Source organism: Lissotriton helveticus, chromosome 7 (assembly GCF_964261635.1).
Source record: "Lissotriton helveticus chromosome 7, aLisHel1.1, whole genome shotgun sequence".
Lineage (NCBI taxonomy): Eukaryota > Metazoa > Chordata > Amphibia > Caudata > Salamandridae > Lissotriton > Lissotriton helveticus.
Genome location: NC_136068.1, coordinates 166,014,358 through 166,038,444, shown reverse-complemented (window position 1 = coordinate 166,038,444; position 24,087 = coordinate 166,014,358). Strand labels below are relative to the sequence as shown.

At 46.7% G+C, this 24,087-nt stretch overlaps 1 protein-coding gene across 1 annotated transcript in view; it reads left to right on the top strand.

The window, feature by feature from the left end:
- The window catches only part of ARFGEF2 (ARF guanine nucleotide exchange factor 2), a 509,782-nt gene that overhangs the window by 204,377 nt on the left and 281,318 nt on the right, over positions 1-24,087 (top strand). Inside the window, exons 13-14 of the mRNA XM_078651859.1 lie at positions 6,500-6,608; positions 23,341-23,542. Coding sequence (XP_078507985.1) covers positions 6,500-6,608; positions 23,341-23,542 — 311 coding nt within the window. The remainder of the gene's footprint in view (positions 1-6,499; positions 6,609-23,340; positions 23,543-24,087) is intronic.

The window sequence follows — 24,087 nt, the reverse complement described above, 5'->3', positions numbered from 1 at the left end:
GGCTATCTACTTCCATAGACTTTTTATCGTAGGGTCCTGCTTATCGACTGAAACATAGCAGGATAATTCTCCAACAGAGATGAATTTCTTAAATCTGCGGCTGGATTACAGTTGTTCCAAGAATTCATCATTTTGTGGAGCCCATCTGGATGCCATTCCCAGATTTTGTGAAGTAGGTAGATGAACCTTGGAGCTTAATTGGCAGAAACAGTGGTAATGTTTTTCTTTAAGTTCAGTGTTCTTGTGAAGAGATTAAGAACAAGATGCTGGTCTGGTGTTAACCTTTTAAGAAGCATTCATTCAATTAAGAATTATGTGGGGAATGTAAAAGGTGATGATAGTTTGATAATGATTGAGTGCTCAAAGAAGAGTGCAATAAACACAAGTTTTTTTTTATATATGATTGATTTGAGTTTGGTATACATGAAATTTATCTGATTACATATGCTTTATTTAACAGTTCATTTTTTTGCATCAATATTAATCGTTGGATTAGTGATGACTAATCTAGTTTGGGCAGGTTGCAGCTCACTTAGAGGTGTCGGCTACATTATTATATATAAGCAAAGTCCTTCTTAGTTTCATCACAAATATTATTAATATGTGAGCCTTAATGATAAAAAAATGAGCTCTCAGGAGTGGATTCGCTTATGCTTCAAGATAGTCTGCAGGAGGGCTCTTGCTTCTTCAGTGTAGTCGTAATTACTTGGTTTGCACCCTGACTTTTTTTCTGATTGGACTCTTTTGTGAGTCGAATTGTTGGTGAGTCAATTGAGTTGTCTAGAAGGGGCTCAATCATTTGAGACAGACCGCTAATCTGACTGTCAATGTTTAGATTAGCTGCATGATGAAAATCTCCACCAAAGCTAAGATAGAGAGTTATTGTAGTAACCCCTGGAGAGTATTAGGGCCTAGGAGGACTTTGGTGTAATAGGAGGCTATTTAATGTGCCCTCTTAGCCAATATTAATGAATTTATTGTGTACTACTAAATGCGGATTTCTTACTTTTGCATATTCCCCAGGTGCCAGACTGGATCCAGAGACTTCAGTAGAGCTGCTTCCATGTTCCTCTTGGTGGTTTTGTGTGACTCCAAGCTGACTCCACAATGCCCCAGAAGTGATGGTGCGGAGCCACTTATAAGTGCCACCACTGTGCCCTGATGTTCGTTCCTTTCTTTCTGCTTCTTCAAACACTGATCCAGAACTTCGCTCTTGAATTTGTTGGTGTGCAGACAACTTCCAGACTTTTTTACTATGTGCTTGGGAATGATGTTCACGCTGAAAATTGAAAGGATTCAAGCTGTGCTGCAATAGCAGGAAGCAAATATCAGTCACAGAGCCACACAAACTATGTGTTTGGTGCCTGAGCTCAGGACACAACTCTAAGTCATGAGATAAGTGTGCCCTCTCACACCAGAAGGCATTTCAGACCAGAGATGTGAAACTGTTTGTTACTGAACACAAGAAGTTGTGGCTTTCTCGTTGATCTGTCTCCAGTTCACAGGCCTGGAGTCGGTACTGCAGCTGCTCCTGTGATCGTTCTGCTTCCTTCTTTTAGTTTGCTTGTAAAGCGAAGTTCAAAGTCCAGTGGTAAGCATAAAAAAGTAAAGCAGGACTCGACCCATCCCACCACTCTTGACTGCAAGGAGAAAGCACAAGGGCGTCAGGAAGTAAGTCTCAGTCCATTGTGGTCATGACTACTGAAACGATTACTCAGTTAGTCCCCACTCACCCCCGTGCCCTTGGCCATTATTGAACATGCAGTAGATTGAAGCCTTCAAAAAGGACATGCTGCAAGTTTTCTGTGCACTTCGAGGTTCCTCTGGGGTCCTTTTGAGCCCCACGGACCCACTGGGACCTTCAGTTGGTTTACAAGCGGCAGATCCTGCACTGATGCCTTCTGTTCACTTTGGACCTGTTACCATGCCCATGCTGATTTTGGTACACACTTCCATTACTGCCATACCCTCTACACTGGTTCATGTCACCAGGATTCTTGTTCCGACACCCGTATCCTGATCCGAACCGAAGTCAGCTTGAGTTCAAACAGTGTTGCTATATGAGATTAAAAAGATGCAACAAGTTGTCATGCACCCTGACTCTAATCCTGTGCCTCTGCTGGGTTTCATTTAGCAACAGAGGCTTCATTATCATCTTTTTGGCTCGGATTGTCATCCTGTGACAGAGCAAGATGCATCTCAGAACATTAATGATGATGGTGAAAATGATGGATCACTCTTTCCTTGTTATACTGATGAGGTCTTATACTTTGACTTATAGAACTTGACTTGCACATTTGGCCATCAATGAAAAAGAGTGCCTCATTTGCAGTGGTGGGTTCTCTTGCGATGTACAGGCTTCACTAATGGGCATGCTCTTTTATGGGTTTCTCCTCTTTGGTCACAGGATGCAGTCTCCAAAGCGAGCAGAGCGACAGCATGTTCCTTGGTTCTTTTGCCCCGCCAAACAATTTCTGCACTAGTTCTGGAAGTTTAAGGGGCAATTCCAGAACTAATACTTCTGTAGACAGCCCAGTCTTTTCAGTGCTGACATGCGAATCTGGCAGGCAATGTGCAGGCCAGCAGGGGCACCATTCTTCCAGTTCCTCTGCCCCTCCTGCAGCAGCTAACAAACCACTTTAATTTGCCCTATATTGGCATATGCCCAGTCAGTGAGAGACAGGATCCAGCACTTATTTATTTATTTTAACAGTTTTGTATTGCGCTGCCTAGACCCGGAGGTATCAGAGCGCTTCACGTATGCAAGGAAAAGGCAATAACATTGGTACAGTAGTTCCATGTGAATACAATCAAGGGAATCTCACCATCAAAGAACAAAAGAACACTCTTTCTGATTGCTGATCCATCACGTCTGACAGAAGAATCTTGTAAATTGTTCTAAATGACTGTCCTGCCTTTTCTCTCCTTACCGCCCCATATCTTTCAGACACCAGAAAATATTTTGCAATAGCGTATTTCTGTCCTGCCACAAGAGGTGTGCCTGTTGCTCTCCTTTCATAGAGAGGGTAACAGACTTTGGAATAAGAGAATGTTGATATTCTTACTATTTCCTTATCCAGAAAAAGGACAGGGACCTCAGGCTCACTTTGTGCTTCTATTAATGGAGGTTACCACCTTTCTGCAGAAGGAAAAATTGAAAATGCTCATATCCTCAGATCCTATCTGTTGTGGACCCGAACAACTAAATGGTGTCTTAGGACTTGGGCAGGATGCGTGTATTCAATTCATACAGCCATCCTGTTTCACAGATGGGTGAGGGACATTTTCAGTTTCCCTTTCGACTTCATCTTTGCCCCTCAGGTGTTCACAAAAGTGAGGTGTGGTCTCTACCCAGCTTCAGAGGTCAGAAGTTGCTCTATTCCCCTACCGCAACAACCAGCTGGTGAAGGTGGGCTTACCAGTCAGTCGTGGATGATGTTTAACCTTTTGACTTAGTTTGTTTTCACCATAAATGAGTCAAAGTCCCAACTGATTCCTTCTCCAGTATTAGGGTGTCTTTCATAGATTCACATGCTTGAATATTCCCCGTCGTCGAAGTGGGAACCCCACGTTAAATAAAATAGCAATAACATCCCAATAAAATATGTATGTAAAAACATAACACATACAAAAAACACACTAGAAACAGTTGCAAATACCAGGTTATAATTCCCACATAGGAATACATGGAGAGAGAGAAACATTTGCAACATATCACTGTCATTATGTTAGTCCAAACTACAGCCAATCAGGCGCAAGTACCCCTCCAGAACCTTCTCCTCAGTGGCTCAGGCCCTCAGATTTTCTACTGCACGTCTTGTGAAGGGTGTCTCCCTGAGTTCTGCTCAGTTTTCTACTTCGCTGGTTTCCAGAACTTCTTCAATGTCTTCAAGTAAGAAGTCTTTGTTTAGACCATGTTCTCCTTGTGGGAAGTTGAGACTTTATTCTGAAGAACCCCACAAGAAATGTATATATTGCCTCTATCCTGACCATGAGGTATGCAAATGTAAAATCTGCAGAACTTTCTCCACCAAGACCTTGAAGGATAGGGAGGGTCGCCTCCTCCTCTGGTTACAAAGGCTGAAGGGTAAGGATTCAGCTCTTTCTGACGCAGACAGCCTGGTGTCAGGTACCTCTAAAGCCGCCTCAAAGCGTAGCAGTGTGCAGGATTTACCTTCTCCCTTCTTGAAGAAGAAGAAACTCTCACTCTTGAAGGCTCCTGTGGTGTCCGCATCTCCTCCTGCTACGCCGACGCCCCCGAGATCTGGCTCTCAGGCGTCTACGGCTTCTTCTAAGCACGTTTCCACCTTAAAACATGTAAAATTGTCGACAGGAGCGTAGACGATCGTCCCGATGACGAGATCTGCGTCTCCGGCTCGACGACGACAACAGTGATGACGACTTCTGGTTCGTCGACGGTGGCTGCGTCGACGGCCTATGTCGACGAAGGTATGCCTCCGTTTTAAAACTGTCTCGTCGACGATCCCTATTGCCTCGACGTCGAAGAAGAGTCTCTCGTCGTCATCCGGATCTACGTCGACGAGAGTTTGGAAGAAAGCCTCCTCGTCGTCGGCTACTCCGTCGACGACTGTTCCGTCGACAGTGGTTTTGTCGACGACGGCCTCGTCGATTTCGTCGACAGCGGCTCCGTCGACGTCTGTCCTGTCATCGTCGACGGCTTTAACGACCGTTTCGTTGACAGTGGTGCCATCATCTTTCGCCTCCATACCTCTGGTGCCACTTCATTCATCCGGGTCTGGTGTTTCCTCGGCCAACCCTTTGCACCAACGTCACCAAGTGCCTCTGGAACAGCTTGAAATTCCACGTGACAGGTTCTGAACAAGACTCGGTTTCTGAGGGTGAAGAGGATAATTAATTCCGAGCAGCACGTAGCCCTTCTGAACTAGTCATAAAGTGTCAGGACCATGGAGATGATATTGAGGACTCCTGTTCTCCGGAGGAAGAACAGTCCATTCAGGTTCCGATGGCATCAATTCCTTTGTCCCTCATTTCTAATCTTCAGCATGTGCTAGAAGATTACAACAGGCTTTTTCCGCCATCTCATCATGGTTCGCCTCTGCATACAGCATCTGAGCCTGCACCACCTCCTATCTCTGTTCCGCCGACGCAACAGGCACCTGCGCCTGCACCACCTCCTGTCCTTTTTCATTTCAACTTTTATGATAACCTTCAAGCTTGTGCATGGCCTCTGACTGCAACCCCTGACCTTGAAGGCTGTCTTCCTCATTGTGATGACGTCAGTTCATTGCATGAGTGAACTGCAGAATTGTTGGTTCAACGACCTTACTCCATGTTTTTGTTCTGGACAAATTGGTGCTAAAAACTGAGGATGTCTTTTTACCAAATATTGTGACTCCTTTCCATGTTGGTCATTCAATAATTCTGCCATCATTCTTTTCTCCTCCTCACCCCTCGTAAGAGTCGGAGAGGCTCCATCAGTTGGACCTCAAAAGGGATTTCAGCTTTTACATGGCTCGTTTCAAGGATCATCGACTGGAGATTTTGGTGAGGTTTTCTGGAGCAAAGAAAGGAAAAGATGTGCAGACGAGAACAACTCTTGTCAAGGTGAATAGTTCTCTGCATTAAGATCTGCTCTGAAGATCTGAGAGCCCATTCCACCAGGTCCGAGGCAACTACAACTGCCTTGGTGTGAGTGATGCCTACTGTAGATATTGGCCAGGCTGCAACGTGGGCATAGGCGCATAGGTTCAATAAGCCAGGTCTGGCGTGAAAGACAACTTGCTCACTTTGCTGTGCTAAGCTTTTTCGGATGAGTCCTTTCCAAAGACCCTTTCCTTGGGGAGATACAGCTTTGGTATGTATTGTAAGGTGTTTTCACCTGCAATTAGCAGTATCCATCAGAAGAGCTTGTTCCTTATCTTATGTAACATTCTATCTTGTATGAACTCTATCTAACTCCATTCTGTGTAGTGGGCTTGTTATAACATCTAAAAAGGGACCATGTTTTTTTTTCGGCACACCTTAGCAGCAATATTTTACTTTACACATCTGAGGGTAAGGAATAGAAGCAGACATCCGTGTGCAAGTGGGCTGCTAATATCCAAGTCTGCTCCATCACTTCTAGGGTGATCTGGAGCAAGCTTGAAACTGCACAATACCACCTAGTGACTAGCACTGCTACAAAAATCTCCTGATCCAGTCTGGAGGTCAGGGTGTATTCTAAGGTGAGGAATCTATGGTTAGATAAAGTATTGACCGGAAAGAGCTCTGCTGCAGGTAAGTAACTTTTTCATTTTGATGAGGCTTCCAGTTGGAGGACAAAAGTGTATAAAAAAAATCTAAGACAGTAGCCAGAATGCTTGAAACTTGGTATTAGTTTGTCTTGTCATATTTTTGAATAAACACACAGTTCTTGTGTACAGAGTGTAAATTGGTCATAACCAGCCAATAAAAAATTCTTGAGTTCATATAAACTGTCAAGTATTAGATCTTTATTTGTGTGTTCTTGTTTCTTTAGGAATTAAGTCTGCGAAAGAAAGGCCTGGAATGTTTAGTCTCAATTTTAAAGTGCATGGTGGAGTGGAGCAAGGACTTGTATGTGAACCCCAACCATCAAACCAGTCTTGGTAAGAATCTATTATTTTTGTTCCTTTTACATCTAGTATGACAGTGTATGAAGTATGTTCGCAGGCCAATGACAAAGTGACACTGATCAATGTACATGTCCCTCTCGTTTATCATTCACATCGGCCACATGTACAAATGCCCATGACCAGTCTATTGCCATCTATATTTAAAAGTTTACCCTTCTTCCATATGTCTTTTCTACTTTTCTTTGCCCTTCACAAACCCTCCCTCAAACCGAGGGGATACAAATACATGATGGTTTGCTCATGATGGTTTGCTCTTTAGAATCTGTTCTCTGGCTATACCATTACATTTATCACCTTGGTCCACATAACCAGATATGCTTTTTTGTCTGCTCTTATCTCCCTCATATGCCATTCTTGGGCTATGACCCTTTCTGACGTATCTTTAATCCAGGTTGGTACAGTTGGTGCTTTGGTGGAAAATCATTGTATTGATATCGTTCTTATTGCCAATAATAGCAATAGCACTGTAAACTTGGCATTTAATCTTCTTTTCCTTGGTCTTGAAGATTATACCCACTATACAGCTTTTGATCATATCCTCTATATTGATGCGCATCATAGGTTGTAGCACCCAAATAATCTGCCACAAAACTACACATCCAGCTTGTAAGCAAAACCTTTGGCAGGTGTATGATCTGCTTGGAAATCTCCCATTCATTCACAGAAGGGTGCAATTGGTGCGATGCAGAAAATAAAAACGAGTTAGCTTAAACCTAGCATTGCTATCGATTTCCTACACCTGTGCACACACATTATTCTATTTATCTTTCATATGCTCCTCAAGGAAGTCTTTTTTTTTTCTGTCCTTCTCTATGGCTAGGTGGTCGCAAGACCAGTCTCTCAAAGTACCAGTTCTCCAATAACATATCTAGTGAGTGGGAGGTCGTTGGTCACTGGGAAAGTCCAGCCATATCTCCTTAACCATCTTGGTCAGTTTAGTGAATTGTAGAAACTTTGCCGAACCTATCCAAAAAGCCTCCTTTCTCTTTAGACATATCAGCACCTTCCCAGGGTTTAGGTCACCCAGAGACTTAAAATCTCATTCTCACCACCGGGATATGGACATTATCTGTCAGAATGGTAGTAGCCAAACAAAGGACCTCAAAAATGGTGTGGGTTCTCATGACTCTCTTGATTGTTGCACCTCATTTGGCAACCACCTGCCACACCAAGTGTGGATAGCTCTCAGGCTGATGTTATCTTCTTATCATTCACACCAGAGGTTGTTCTCCTCCCGGCACAACTGCATGAAGCCATTTCTCGTAGTTTTTCCCTCTTGGTACATAGTATATAGGCAACAAGGAAAAAGCACAATTTAGCAAAAGCTATGCTGCCCATACCAGATGCTCAGGAGTGTATTCCAGAATTGAATTGCACCTGCCCTGCCTCTTCCTGGCAATGATGGGCGCAGGACGGGCCCGCCTTTGGCCTGGGCTTTGCCCGGGCGCATCCCGCGCCGCGGGTTCTGAGCGGCGCTTAGGAGGCATAGGTGAGGACGCCCGTCAACTGCAGGGGGCAGGGAGAACTCTGGGACTTGGAGTCCCACCAGAATGGGTCCGTGCAGCAATGGCCCCCACACAAGGTCCAGTAGCAGCGAAATCCCTCCCCAATCTTTGTTAATGGAAGGAGGGGCTCGTGAAGGTCAACAGCCCCCTCGTGCAGCTACAAACTTCCCTGTCGTACTTTCAACGTCCCGCTTTGCCATTGTGGGCCCTATCAGCTCAGAGGAGCTGAAGAAGTGGGGGCGTGCTAGGTCCCCCATCCGTGCCCTCTGCATTAAGCGTGGGTCTAGTCCGATGACATCATGCGATCAATCTGCCAGGCCACAACACAGAACGCTCCCGCTCCAAAGAGGCAGTTTGCATCGGCCTGGCAGTTCCTGCTGATTCGGCAGCCCCATTGGAGAAGCTGCATGAGACATGCCACATCCTGCACTGGCAGGAGTTTGCTGTGTCCGTGTGTACCGCAGGTAGTTCACTGTCCTGCAATACCGACCTCCATCGTCAGGAAGGTTTACGTCTGCCGTGCTGCCAATGCTCCTGGTGGGCGGGGGCCCTTCTGTTCACCTCGGGAGGGACAACCCACTTCCCTAGCGTGCAAGGGTGTCTCCAAGTCTGGCCCAGGCACACGGTGCTGCATTCACAATATTGGGCTGTGCGTTTGGAAGTGTCCTGTCCTCCAAAATGTCTTCTTGGGGTGTCCGGTCTGGCAGTGTATAGTGTAAGATGGGGTGGGGAAGGAGCTTAGCGGAGTAGAGCTTTCCACATGGCTGCCATCTTCACCACGCCACCCTTGTTTTTATTTATAAAGTATTAATCCATTGAGCCCAAAAAATTGAAAATAAATACATATATTATTTATAGAGCATTTATTCCTCAGATGAACTTCCGAAATTAAATGCTGATAACATTCATTGTGGCATTGTTTATTTTTGTTAATTTAGTAACTTCCAAGTACATGTAGTTTTGGATGGCTGAGGCCATCCTCAGATGAGCGGTTGTACAAAATAAACTCCTTAACTTAAACATCATATTCTAGTAAAATACCTTTGGTTCTCCACCACGTACTCCCACTGCTCACTTCATCTGTACAATGTCCTACATTTCAGCTATACATCGCAGAAGGCGAAAGCAGGACTAAAAATAACTTTGTCCCCTGTAAGAAAAAAAACAAATACCACAGTAATCAAAGACTTTTTTTGAGAAGATCCTGATGCTGTAACATATATAGACAGTATCAGGCCTTGTGGATGTAAGACCAAAACATATCTGAAAGACACGTTTGTGATAGATTCCTTACCTTAGAATATCCCCAGGCGTCAGGCTGGATCCGGAAGGTTTATCTGCTTAGCAGTACCTCTGCGTGCCAGTAGGTGGCGTCCTGCGGCTCTGCGTCCGTCACTGGCCTTGTAGGCGCCGAAATGACGTCACATAGAGTACTTAGGCGCCACCCATGCGCGCTGACATCAGTTCTTTCTTTCTTCCACGCTGAAAGCGCAGATCCAGATTGAGCACATACCTCGGTCGCTTTTTGACCACTTTTTGGACACTTTTGTCTCCCTCTCTTGTCTCCTGGTGCACGTAGGGATGCCCAGCTTTAAGTCTTGTGGGTCGTGCCAGCGTAATATGTTGGTGGCGGACCCCTATGATGTCTGCCTCTACTGCCTGGAGAATGACCATGACTCCCGGGATTGCCGTGCTCTTGCCCCGAAGGCTTTACGGGAGCGGCGCCAGAAGTTGCTGGAGGTCTGGCACTCCTCTCACCGCCGCTCCGGGTCTAGGGGCCACTCGTGGGACCGCTCGCGTGACCGGAGCCGTCGCTGCTCTGACTCGAAGCCTTCGGAATCCAGTAAGTGACGCCATACGAAGAAGTCGAAGAAGCGTGTTCGCTCTCCTATGTCACCCCGTCGCTCCCCGGAGGCGGACTTGGGCGACGGGCACCGCCCTCGCGGCTCCTCTGGTGCCTGGGAATCCTGCTGCCTACCCGCTATACCCAGGTCTGTCTGCGACTCCCAAACAGTTGCAAGAGTTTCTTGCTTCCATGGACCGCCTGTTTAGGCCTTGGGCTCCCGCTGGCGCACCTATGGGCCCCGCAGTCCCGTGTCCAGATCCTGTTGGCCCCTCGGCACCGCCTCTAGCACCAGCCTCGGCGCCACTGGATCCAACTCCCCCGGCGCCACAAGGTGCAGCTCCGCTAGCTCCGGCGCTGCCCTTGACTCCGGCACCAGCACCGCCACAGGAGCCGCACTGGGTGTAGTTTATCCCGCCTCTGCCCCGGTTCTTGGACCATTTTGTTCTGACCTGGGATCCGCATTGGGATGTGGCTGCAGTTCAGCCCCAGCTCCTTCTCCAGCTCCGGTCCTGCCGCCGCGGCCGGCTCCTTCTACTCCGGAGCCGGATGAAGATTGGGATGGTTCCGAGGACCCCCTTGCACGGCAGTGTGACTCCGAGCAGGATTGGGTAGATGACCTCCACGATGCGGGTGACCTTGATGTATCCTCTGACCCGGGGTTTGCATCACCCCCACATACTGTAGAGGGGGTGCTTCCTACACTATGCGTTGCGTTGTTCATGGGGTTATATTAAGACAAATTTATACATCAAACCAACCCTTTCAGCAGTAACATATCCCATTACATGCGTTACATCGATGACATCTTCTTGGTGTGGACAGGAGGCCAGGAGGATCTCAACCAATTCGTGTGCTGGTTGAATTCAAGAACGGTTGATATCCAGTTCTCAGTCTCAGCCTCAAATGAATCGATCAACTACCTGGACGTTAAAGTGGAACCCCAGGATGGAAGTTTAAGTACAACACTGTTTCGCAAACCCTCTGACAGGAATAAGGCATTACATTTTTCCAGCAACCACCCCCGCAGTTTGAAACAGAACTTGCCCTATGGGCAATTTCTGAGAATACACAGAAACTGTTCCACGAAGGAAGAATATTTCAAACACGCAGAACTTCTAAAAGATCGTCTTATACAGAGAGGGTACCCCAAAAAACTTTAAAAAAATTCCCTCAAACGGGCATGGTGGACTCCCCGAGAGACATTGTTGGTCAAGAGGAGTAAACCAGACGTCAAAAGGATGGTATGTGTTACCACCTTCTGTCCAGCGTCAAATGTACACAAGAAGCTCATCATGTCCAACTGGCATCTGCTTAAGAACTTGCACGAAGATTTCTCAGTGCCACCACTTTTCGCGTATAAAAAGGACAAAAGTGTGGCCAATTACGTTGTCAGGGCGGCACTACCAACTATTAAGGCACCGACACTACAAAGTTTGTTCGGATTTCCTCCAGCCAAAGGACACCATAAGTGCGGTACATGCACCTGCTGTGCAGAGACTATTGAGGACTCAGTTTTTACGTTCGATGATGTTCATTGGAAACATGACATGTTTACTAATTGCAAGTCCAAGAACGTTGTATACGCCATAGTGTGCCCATGCCCTCTAGTTTACATTGGAAAAACAACGCAAGAAATCAGGAGTAGGATCACGCAACACAAATCGCGTATCCGCAGGGGAGTGGAGAATGCCCCTTTGGTCAATCATTGGGCGAAGTGTAATCATGTAAATACTGATCTCCGCTGGACCGTTCTGTCCAAAATTGAAAAAAACCCGAGGGGCGGCGATTTGGATGCCCAACTGTCTCAACGAGAGGCAATGCTGATAATGAGGTTCAACACCGCCACGCGGGGGTTAAACGAAATTTCCGAAATCTATAAGCCCACAGTCTAAGGCGACAATCACCATCATTACATTCATTCCCGGCCTGGTTTTGCTTCACAGTTCTGGTATACTTCCCTTGGAACTACATATCCCAGAAACCCCTGGGACCTGTTTACAACCAGGAAGTAGAGACACTTCCACTCGAGGACTACAGCGGTTTCAATCTGACAAGCCGCCCTAGGAGAAGGAGTCAAGACTTCTTGCTTACACTGGTACGTGACTCCGCATTGCGCTTTGATCACAACAGTGGCGTTCAGCGCGCCAGACATCTAACGCACCTCTCGCTCCATTTTTGTAGGAAAGGAGCAGACGCATTACATTATCTTTTGCGAGCAGCAAGCTGCACCGCAGCCGGTAAGTGCCAGTGCCCCCCGCATTACCCGCATGTGTACAGAATGAAAGGACGGGAAAATGTGACACACCTGTAATTTTTGTCGCGTTTTTTCTGCACAGCTGCTGTAATCACGTTTGTGGGAAATACCATACCATACTTTTGGGATACTTCACTGCCTGTTATCTATTATGCTGTGACTATTGGATTAAGGTAAGAGACCCCATTGGAGCACAGGGAGTTGATCCCTTTTTGTAGTTAGCTGTCTATGTTCTAGACACATGCGCTAAACCCAGCAATCTTTATTGTTTCAGAACCATTCGGTCCTGAGGAGAACCCCACCCTAACGATAGGGGTTTGAAACGCGTCGACCACCTTTCAGTCCAACATCTGGTTACCCCTAATCTTGTTTTGTATAGAGTTGGTTTCACGAGAGTGCTTGTGACTATTACAAACTGCAACAAATTGTCAAAATATGAAAAGAAATATTTAGGACTGATTTACTAACCGATGTTGGGACGCATTGTTTTTGTATTGTTTATTTCACTTTATTGTTTTCACTGTTTTGTAAGGAGTGTGCATGAATGAATGGCTGAGTATGTTTGAAATTGTATATTCTTGTATATATTGTATATAAAAATAGTAGTGCATTTTGTATGTTGTATTTTCCAAGCACGACAAATAGTGTGCTAATATGAAAAATAATCATGTCATAATTATGAATAAACCTTTATGGTGTTAATGACAAACAGGTTGTTTTTGCTTCAATCAAAGCAGCGCTTTTTGTATAACTTGAAAAATTTATTCCAGAATTTGGCTTTTTTGTTGTTTATCTAGTCTGGTTGGACTCAGCCTTTCTGAGTAAGGAGTCAAGGCCCTTGTTGATTCTTATAGCGTTGAGCAGTAGAGGCTCTCCACCTCGACCTCCTTACGGTGGCCCTCAAGACCAACCTCCTTACGGAGGTGCTCCAGACCGCATCTACGTCGTCAGAGCCGCTGTTCCCCTTTAATGAGACCCTTAGTGAAGTCCTTTTGGGCACTTGGTTGCAACCGGCCTCGGGGGTTTTGGTGGATAAGAACGTCGCTAGGCGCCATCGCCCGGTGATCTGGCCTTCTTGACCACTCACCCCACGCCTGAGAGCCTGGTCATTCAGGCCTCTATATCGCAGAGTACCTTTCCCACGGCTCCGCCGGATAAGGACTCTAAGAAGCTGGACCAATATGGCAAGAGGTTGTTCTCCTCAGCCAGCTTGGGGTTGCGATCAGTAAATACCGCCTGCTTGTTGGGCTATTACTCTCACGCGATGTGGGATTCGGTCGTGGAGGTCCTGCCTCAGTGCTATGAGGAGGTCCAGGCTATCCTTTCCCTGGCAATTGCAGAGGGCAAGGATGCGGCGAAGTTTGCCATCATGATAAGGCTGATTCCTTGGGCAGGGCAATTTCCACGACTGTGGGCGTTGTGGCGCCATGCCTGGTTGCATTCAACTGGGTTCTCACCCGATGTCAAGAGCTCGCTCAAGGACTTGCCTTTGATGGCTCCCGCCCCTTTGGCGATAAAGCCGATAATGCCCTGGAGCGCTTTAAAGACTCGCGGGCCACGGCCAAGTCCTTGGGCCTTTCTACTAAGACCTCTGCCACTCCTGGGTTTTGTTCTTTTCGTGGCCAGGGCAGTGGCACCCAAGCACGCTCCTCCAACAAGCCTCAGCGAGGGCGCGGACGTGGTTTCCGCAGGGGCGGGTCTGGGAACCAGTGCGTGAGTCAGTCCACCTCCACCCCTGCTGCTTCCGCCTTCAAACCTTCCTAATCCGAGCTTCAGGGTGCACCCCACACCAGTGAGTGGCAGGGTCCGCCACCACCTCCACCACTGGCGCGACATTACATCGGACAAGTGGGTGCTGCAGATTATCTGCCACGGTTACTCGCTCCTCTTTGTGTCTGCTCCTCCAGCCATGCCGCCTCGGTTCCACCGCATGTCGTGAGATCATTTGGCTCTTCTCCATCAGGAAGTCAGGGGGCCATCGAGTGCGTTCCTGATCAGGAAGTAGGAAGTGGTTGTTATTCCCACTACTTTCTGGTCCCCAAAAAGGACAAGGGGGGCTTGTGCCCCATCTTGGACCTCCGGGACGTCAATCGCTTCCTCCGGAAGGAGAAGTTCAAGATGCTAACTCTGGCTCAGGTCCTGGCTGCCTTGGACCTTGGAGACTGGATGGTGGCGTTGGACTTGCAGGACGCATTTTTTCATATCCCCGTGCTGCCGGCCCACCAGCGTTACCTGCGGTTCATGGTAGGCCACGAGCATTTTCAGTTTTCCGTGCTCCCCTTCGGCCTTATCAGTGACCCTCTGTGTTCACAAAGGTGTTGGCGTTGGTTGCAGCTCATCTGCGCCGGTCTGGGGTGTCAGTCTTCCCCTACCTCGACGACTGGCTGTTGAAGGCGGGCTCCCAGGCAGTCGTCGCCTACCTCCACACTACGGCCGACGACCTGCATTTGCTGAGGTTCTCCCTCAACGTGCCGAAGTGGCACCTGAGTCCCTCTCAAAAGCTCTCCTTTATCAGAGCGGTACTGGATTTGACACTGTTTCTGGTTTATCGTCCCGAGCAGCGAGTCCGGGATATTCAGGCTATGATTCCGATCTTTCGGCCTCTATCCCGGTTCTAGGTCAGGATGACCTTCCGGCTACTGGGCCTGATGGGCTCCTGCATCCTGCTGGTGAAGCATGGCAGATGGCATATGCGGGCTCTGCAGTGGGACCTGAAGTTCCAGTGGGCGCAGCATCAGGGCAACCTGTCCGATCACGTCCAGATCTCGGAGGGCGCTGCTTGACAGTTGCAGTGGTGGCTCACGTACCACGATTGGGTCAGTGGCAGATCCCTCTCCCTTCCCCAACTGGAGCACACAGCGTTGACGGATGCATCCCTCCTGGGAAGGGGAGGCTACATGGGAGAGGCGGAGATCAGAGGCCTCTGGTCTCCGGCAGAGTCCCGGCTCCATATCAACCTTCTGGAGCTGTGGGCGATCCGACTTGCAATGAAGGCATTCCTTCCCTCTGTCTGGGGAAGTGTGGTGCAGGTGTTCACGGACAACACCACCGCCATGTGGTATTGCAACAAGCAGGGAGGGGTGGGGTTCTGGACCCTTTGTCAGGAGGCTCTGCGCCTCTGGACATGGCTGGAACGTCAAGGCATTACCTTGGTGGTTCAACACCTGGCAGGTTCTCTGAACGCCAGGGCGGACGAACTCAGCTGCCGGTGCTTGCTGGATCACTAATGGCATCTAAACTCGGACTTGGCGCAAGGTCTCTTTCAGCATTGGGGAGAGCCTTGGTTAGATCTATTCGCCACAGAAGAGAACGTGCAATGTCATCAATTCTGCACATTGGAATTTCCAGGGTTAAACACTCGTTCGGCGATGCTTTTCGTCGCGAGTGGAGCTGCGGTCTGTTGTACGCCTTTCTGCCTATACCACTTCTGCCCAGAGTGCTGAAGATCAGGCGTGACCGGGCCCAAGTCATTCCTGTGGCTCCGGACTGGGTTCGTAGAGTATGGTATCCCGAGCTACTCAATATGAGCATCGATCCCCCGATCCGTCTGCCTCTTCGGGAGGATCTTCTGTCGCAGCAGCATGGGACGGACCTTCACCCAAACCTGTCCAGTCTCCACCTCCATGCATGGAGATTGAGCTGCGACAGTTGACACCTTTTGATCTTCCTCCCGAGGTCTGTGATGTCATTCTGGCAGACTGATTTGCATATGGCCATGTCTGAACTGGGGTGACAGAGTGGGCTAAAGAACGGTGATGGATTAAACCCAGATCTGTTGACTGGGTGTGAGTGTTTGATTGGTTCAGATGCTCCATCCATCACCACCCACTTTTGTACCATTCTGGCAGCCAGGCATCCCTCCACCAAGACGGTGTACGCCTGCAGGTGGAACAAGTTTGTGGCATGGTGCACAGCGAAGGCTGTGGATCCCCTTTCTGCCCCTCTTTCTGAGGTCCTACTATTTCTTCTATCTTTGGCCCAGCAGAGCTCTGCTCTGGGCACTATCAAGGGCTATCTCTAGGCCATCTCTGCCTTTCTACGGCTTTCAGATCGGCCTTCTCTTTTTAAGACCCCGATTTTTAACCGTTTCCTCAAAGGCATTACGCACACGTTTACACTGGTACCCTTCAAAATGCCTCAGTGGGACTTGAATCTTGTCTTTTCTGATGTGTGCTCCCTTTGAGCCTCTTCAAAACTTCCCCTTTGCGTCTTCTTACTCTCAAGACGGCCTTCCTGGTAGCTATCACCTCTGCCAGAAGAGTGAGTGAGCTCCAAGCTCTTTCTTACAAACCTACTTTCCTTTCTTTTCATCCGGACAAGGTGGTTCTAAGCACCCTCTTGCCGAAGGTTGTCACGCCCTTTCACATCTGGTAGACCATCACTTTGCCCACCTTCTTTCCGCCTCCGCATCCTTCCAGGGAAGAGGAGAGGCTCCACTGTCTGGACCCAAAATGTGCACTCGCATTCTATCTGCAGCGTACACAGCCGTTCCGGTTGGATGATCAGCTCTTTGTTGGCTACGTGGGTGCCTAAAAAGGTCGGGCGGTGCACAATCGGACCATCTCCCGGTTGGTCATTTTGTGCATCAAAGCGTGTTACTCCTTGGCCAAGAAGGAGCCTCCTGTGTGGCTGCGTGCCCATTCGACCAGGACGACTGCAGCCACTACTGCCTTGGGACGCTGTGTCCCCTTCCAGGATATTTGTCAAGCAGCCACGTGGGCCTCGCTGCACACGTTTACCAAACATTACTGCCTTGACAGTCAGGTCCGGAGAGATGGCTTCTTTGACCGCTCTGTGACTTTCTGGTGTAATCCTGTTCGCAGATCCTCCACCGGGGTTGGTATTGCTGGGGTATCTTTTCTAAGGTAAGGAATCTATCACGAACATGTCTCTTTCAGATGCAGAAGTTACTTACTTGTGTAATGATGTGTCTGTAAGAGACATTAGTTAGTGATAGATTCTTTACCGCCCCTCCCCTCCCCTCCCCTCCTCCCCGTTCTGCGAACTGACTACTAGGGTTAAGGTCATCCCCTTTTAGGGCCCTAGTTGTATGCACCAATTGTGTCAGTATCTTGCATGACTCTGCGTTTCGGCGCGGAATAGTTGTGTACAGAACTGACGTCAGCGTGCATGGGTGCAGCCTAAATACTCTCCGTGACATCATCTTGGCACCTACAACGCCAGTGACGGACGCGGAGCCGTACAACGCCACCTACTGTCGCGCAAAGGTACTGCTAAGCAGAAAAACTTTCCGGATCCAGCCTGACGCCTCGGGGTATTCTAAGGTAAGGAATCTATCACTAGCTAATGTCTCTTACAGATATATCAATACACAAGTAAGTAACTTGTGCTTTAGCCTGAGACTGCCTTTCAGGAACTCCTACCAGAATTGGAGCTTCTCAATAATAACCAAGACTGTTTCATTCAGTGAGTAGCAGACTGTTGCATTCAGGAGGCAGACTTTTCCATTAATACCAGCAAGGTGGAACACTCCTTTCCATTGTCAAAGCAAATGATTGACAGCATTATCCATTGTTCATGTCAACAAAATCTTCTTGAAGTACCTTGTGAGAAAATGGAGGCTTGTTCCATAAGATTAGCCTTGAAGATAATATCTTTAATTCATCCAGGACATTTTATATCAAAATTGTCTAATATATCTATCAGATAAAAAATTCTGGAAAACTAGAATTCTGCTGAAGCTTCATAGCAACCTGCTATATTCATATCCTTCCACATTCTCAAATGAGTTCCACAAATCATACCATGCATAGCAGGAGAGTCCCAAAGCAGCTGGGATACTGGGCCAGAATAAATACTCTCCTCTCATGGTTGATCAAAATAAGAGAGAAAATTCAGAATTAGACAATTTTGGGGGTCAGAGATAAAAAAAAAAATCAGATGGAGGACTGGATGCTCCTCACTATAATTTCAGAAATTTGGAAGCAGGATAATCCCATTTGCCCTCTAATAGTGCCACAAACGGTCCCTAGAAGGTTCCATCAGCTTCTTTCAGTAATTGTGCATTATTCTTTACTTGGGTAGGTTAATCCCTTCCAAAACTGTGTATATATTGTTTTTTCAATTTCTCCTAGCTTACCTTCTAACACATTTATCAGAAGTCTTGAAGCACCAGTATTTTCTTTTACATTTTCCCCACCTTTATTGTTTTTGCTGACTATAATAGGATTTGAAATGGGTTGTATTCTTTGTAATGTCAAAGCAAAAGTTTGGGTCAAGCGCTGTTTACAAGCACGCATAAAAAAATAGTGAATATTGTGGCTTTTGTAACTATGTTGAAATATTGTATAAATGTAGATCCAGCTTCCAGGAAGATATAATAATGGTACACCTTCTTGTCAGCTTGAGTGAAAAAGGCAAATCACTGCGGAAGCAGTTTCGAGAAGCTAGCCATGTGCATAGTTCATGCACTTAAAGCCTGACCAGTCTTCATTACCCAGCAGAGGGTATTGTACAGCTAAATATATTTCTGACCTCTTTGGCTGCAGCCAGGTTCAGAAAGAGATAGAAGCTGCTCATTCTGGTCTGGGAAAGTTATGCATGTTGCATGCTTGTAACACATGTATTGGATACCTGGCAGACATTCCCTAGTCAACCAGTGCCAGCCTTTTTCCATAGTAACAGGGACCAGATGCTGGACATGCCATCCCATGTTGCCACTCCCACTTAAATTGGATCCAGAAGCATAATAAACTGATCAAGAACCAGGATATTTAGAGAAGTGCCCCTTTTTGACTTGGTTTCCTCCACTTTCTGCCTGGTACATGTGATTTCGACTGAAAGTGCACTGCGTTCCTGCTGACCAGGTTCCCAGTTCCAGAGCTCTTTCAAAACTGTGCCTTGGGTCACCAGGCGCTATACAAATCGCTAAAATAAATAAATAAATTGTTCTCCCAAATGGGCAGGACCTTTAACAACCTCTGTAAGTCCCTAGTAAATGGTACCCTGGTACTTAGGGCCTGAGGTACTAAAGAGGGTCCCTAAGCACTGCAACGCAAAATGTGCCACCCTAAGGGACTCCTCACCAAGCACATGCATGACTGCCATTGCATGCTGCATGTCTTGGTGCAGACAAAAGTGAAAACACAACATGTTACGCATTCCTGTGTGCCATGTCCCCTACCATTGCGTATGATATTTGTAAGTCACCTCTACAGCAGGCCTGACAGCCCTAAGGCATTTTACTTAATGTTATATGTGAGAAGATATCTGCATGAGCAGATATGCCCCAGTGCTGGTCAGTCCTTCTGATGCCAGTCTTAAACCATGTACTGGACACTGGTGAAAACGAGTTCCCCAGCTACGTGATTGCTTCACTGAAAATAGGGATATTTGGTACCAAACATCTTGTCGTGATAAGCCCACACTGATGCCAGTGTTGGATTTATCAAAACATGCACACAGAGGGCACCTTAGAGGCTCCCCCTGAAAACCGATCAGTCTCTGGTGTGCTTGCTGAATGGATGATGCTAGCCTGCCACCGAGAAAAGTTTCTGACCTCCTAGGGTGAGAGCCTTTTGCTCTCAGGAGGTAAGGAACAAAAGCCTGTCTGGGAAGCAGTTGTAATTCCCCCTCCCACAGGATGACCTACTGATTAGCCTCCCTGGGTTGGCAAGCTTCAGAGGAGCCGCCACCTGTGGAATGCAAATCTGGCTTTCCTCACAGGAGAGGAAGCCACCCCCTGTCCAGATCCCACTTGACACCTGCACAGGCAAGAACATGTGCTTCTCGGGTAGGCATGCCACCACCAGGCTAGTACCACCCCTAAGGTGGGATAACTACGAGGTGGACACAAATTTTCAGAGGTATCCCTCTGTGATGCATTCCTAGGAATCCTGGGACAGTTATGCCCACTTCCCACTGTAAGTGGTCATATAGGGGACATAGTGACCCCAAGGGTCAGTAGCCCATTGTCTATTACTCTACAACACCCCGAACTTCAGTATTTAGGGGAGTCCCTGGCACCAGAGAAGCAGATCCTGACGACCTAAGAAGAGAAAGGACACTGAAGAGCCGCAAAAGCAGAGAAGACTGAAGAGAGCACCTGATTTGACCCCATCCCCGCTGGCGTGTCTGCAGCCCTCTTCGAAAACTGCACCAAAGATGACTCGCACTGCAGCGGTGACTCCAGAAACTTAGGAGGACTGCCTGTCTTCGAAAAAAAACTCCGGATCCCCTGGTGTGAACAGTAGACATGTTCAGCAGAATCTCCAAATAGAAGACTCCGAGACCTCCAGAACCCCCAAATCCCGACACCTGAAGCAGCCACTGCACCCTGTGCCTCTTACCCGAGTTGAAGTGGGCCAATTGTGCCAACAAGGTTCACAGCCCTCCAGAGCTCAAGTCCATCGTGGTTTCATGACTCCTGTACTCGCCGTCATCACCTACAGCCTCTGCACGCAGGCCCCCTCTACCACGACTGTTCTGATCCCCTCTACCACGACTGTTCTGATATGGAAAAACGGACGCCTAAAGATACATCTGCACTCGTCGCCCCTGGGCCTTGGAGAACAGGAGTAAAGGTGTTTAACACCCTCCCCCCCCCCCCCCCCCCCCCCACACCAGCCCTCGCACCCCCAGTCCCCAAGCATTGCAAGGCCTGAGCTGACTTGCTGGTTAAGTCTGACTAACTTCCTAGCCTCTTGTTACAGAGATGGATTCCCATTTAAATGTATTGGGCTCCCAATGCTGATTTGCACCCTGCACCTGGCCCACTACTCACCTTAGCTCCTGGAGATTGGTTCTGTAAGTCCTTGTACTGTACCTGTTTGCAGAACGTGTTCTTCCGTCCATAGGATAACATTGCAGAACACATATATAAAGGTACTTGCTATTTTTAGAAATTGGTGTGCATCTCCTTCTTGCGTTGTGTTGTCATTTTTTTAATCATTGTGTGTATTTTCAAATGTCTTACACTCCTCTATGTGAAGAGGCGTACGGCTGCTGGGCCACACTAGCCCCTAATACAGCAATTTGGGATTACATAGCACGCCCTGTCCGCTAGTAAGGGAACCCTTGGACTCTTTACACAGTTTATCAGATTCTTGATATATCATACAAAGAGCCAGTTTCCTACATATAGCATGTTCAAAACTGACACTTTCATGTGAAAGCACAGGGAAATAAAAGCAGAAGGACTAGACACTGCCCTTCAAGTCTGTTAGGCTGTCCCTGAGCCTGCATACCCACCAACACTAACAAAGAAGGGAGCTGAGGTCACTAGGATATCCAGCCAGCAATATGTCATCTTCCACCTCCTTCATGTTCACAACATATCACTGCCAATAAACTCTGCTACATTTAGAATAACCAGAGAAAATGAAAAATTAACAAATGGGTATGGCATGATAAATGAAGAAACATGAATGTGATCAGTGGATTCCATATCTAGTTACAGGAATTAAAGAATCGTCCCCAAAATCCATCCTGTCTCTTCTTGGAAGACAGACCACTTTTCACCAGCCTCCTGTAATAAAAAAAAACACAAAAAAAAAATACATGCTTGTGTACCTGCAAAGAAGGATAGTGAGTCACCCCTTTTCATCCATTGGCATGTTAAGCTGGCTTTCACATTTTCCTTCTTCCCTCCACAGTTCACACAATGGAGCAGTGGTTTAGCATAATTCAGCCATTGGCTCTTTTGCACTGTGAGTGATGGGATTTTTACATGATCACATGTGCACACCACCTAAAAAGATGGGCACTCTTGTTAGTGCCTTAGCTTGTTGGACAATAATTTATTTTGCCAATGTTGTCTTCTTTAACATTTTTAACTGTTATTTATTTAGTCATTCTTGTTATTTTAAACTATGTATTCAGGTTAAAATATTCCAAAGCCAACAGTAACTTTTCTGTGTGCCAATAAGAATACTATTTTCCTGTGATATGCTTTAGAACTATAAAGGGTTCTGTTCAACCGGTTCCTATACCTGTTCTGAGTAAACCTTCCTGCTAGGAAACGTACAGTGTTCTGTCAAAGTTATACGTGATAGTTATATTTTCAGTTGTAAAATTTGTATTGCAAGCATTTGACCTCCATATTTAGGCGGTGCCTTGTTTTTGTCGCATTTGCTTGCTAAATAAATCAATAAATAAATAATCATCAAGCCAGATGGCTATGGTCTGATCTGTTGGCTTTGTCAATGTTTGTTTTTCACATGTAATTTTCAGCACTAGGAGAGCTGTTTGTACAGAGCACATATGCTCATCAGCAAGACGTGCTGTTAAATAGTTTACAACACAGTGTAATTCTGTAATATCTTGAGCATTTGATTTGTCAACTCTATCATGTTTTAAGGCACTCTGATTTCTTTGCATTAAGAAATGAGCATTGGCAAAGCCTATAGGTCTCGCCTTTACAAGAGTCTTGCGTGTACATCCACTTTTTTTGTAGTTACTGATTCAAGTTGGATCAGTAACTAAAAATGAAATGTGCAACGTTTTTATTTCGTTTAAGTGATGCAGGGAAAGGAAGCAATGGAGCGGGCCCAGGAGCAACATTGGGAGCGTTGGGTATGGGAATGACCTGAAAGCAGCACTTAGGAGGACAGGAGGGACATGGAAACAACACGGGGAGAAGGCTGGATGGTATGCAACACAGTAAGGCATGGGTGGGGGGCACACAGGCAAAAAAACAAGCTGTCAAAGCAAAGGTGCCAGTGAAGCAAAGAGATTGTAAAGAGGCAATGCTCCAAGGGAACAACACAACGTTGACAAGCTGGGGCACGAATCAGAAGTAGGCAACTGCGTGACTAAGAAATCCAACCAATGGTAAGTAAGCCCATCTTTGTTGTTGGTAAACCGTAGTATGCCCCTCAACAGGCAAAGCTTGCGCTATGTAGTAGGCTTGACCTAAAAACAGCAGAATTTTGGAAAAATGCACATTACTTGTCTCATTTGAGGGAAAATGTATAGCTGTTTGATAAACATTTCCTCGCACTTAAGTTATTTTCTTGTGAATTGTTCAAACCTCTCCAGAACCTTACTCTGTGATCTTTAAGAATCAAGTTGACTGGAGAAGTTAAATTAAGTACTTTAGGTTTATTTATGTGATGTGATATTCTCATTCATTAATTTCAGGTCTTGAGAAACCAGCTGATCTGGAAATTAATGAAGTGAAACCTCATGAACTTTTAAGAAGGCGTAGTAGTGCAAGTTCCTTAGATTCGACAGTGTCATCGGGAATTGGAAGTATCAGCACCCAGACTTCTATGCCAGATGATTTTGAGCAGTTTGAAGTTATAAAACAGCAAAAAGAAATCATTGAACATGGAATAGAATTGTGAGTGTGCTTCGAATTGTCTTATGTGCATTAGTATTTTGTATTTCTTAAACGTTCATATACATAGTGGTAAGTTTCTGTTCAATAACCCTGCTTCCTTTTGATACTTATTCTAACAATTTCCTTAAATAAAGCTTTTTCCTCTGGTACCTCACTGGAAAATGTTGCATCAATGCTTAGTCACTAGAGGCACCGACTGAAATGTATCTTGCAGCTCCACCCTAAGCAACAGGCAGGCTATACCTATAGGAGCTTGAGAGTCAATGACCTCCTTTCCTTCATTCAAGACATCCTTGGTCTCAGGATCCAGACCTGCCAGAGGCTTTCCTTAGTATTTGTTTTTTAGGAACGTTTCCCCACACCTGATGCTGGTGAAAGACCCAAATTATGAGTGCCTGTGATGCCTTGTTTCATCTCAATATCCATTGACGTTTAATCTTTGTGTCTAGATGGCACCCCAAGACAGTCCGTGTTAGGGAGACCAAATTATTGATCTTGTATATGAATGTGGCTCTCCATCCATCAGTGGCTCTCTGTCACGAAGC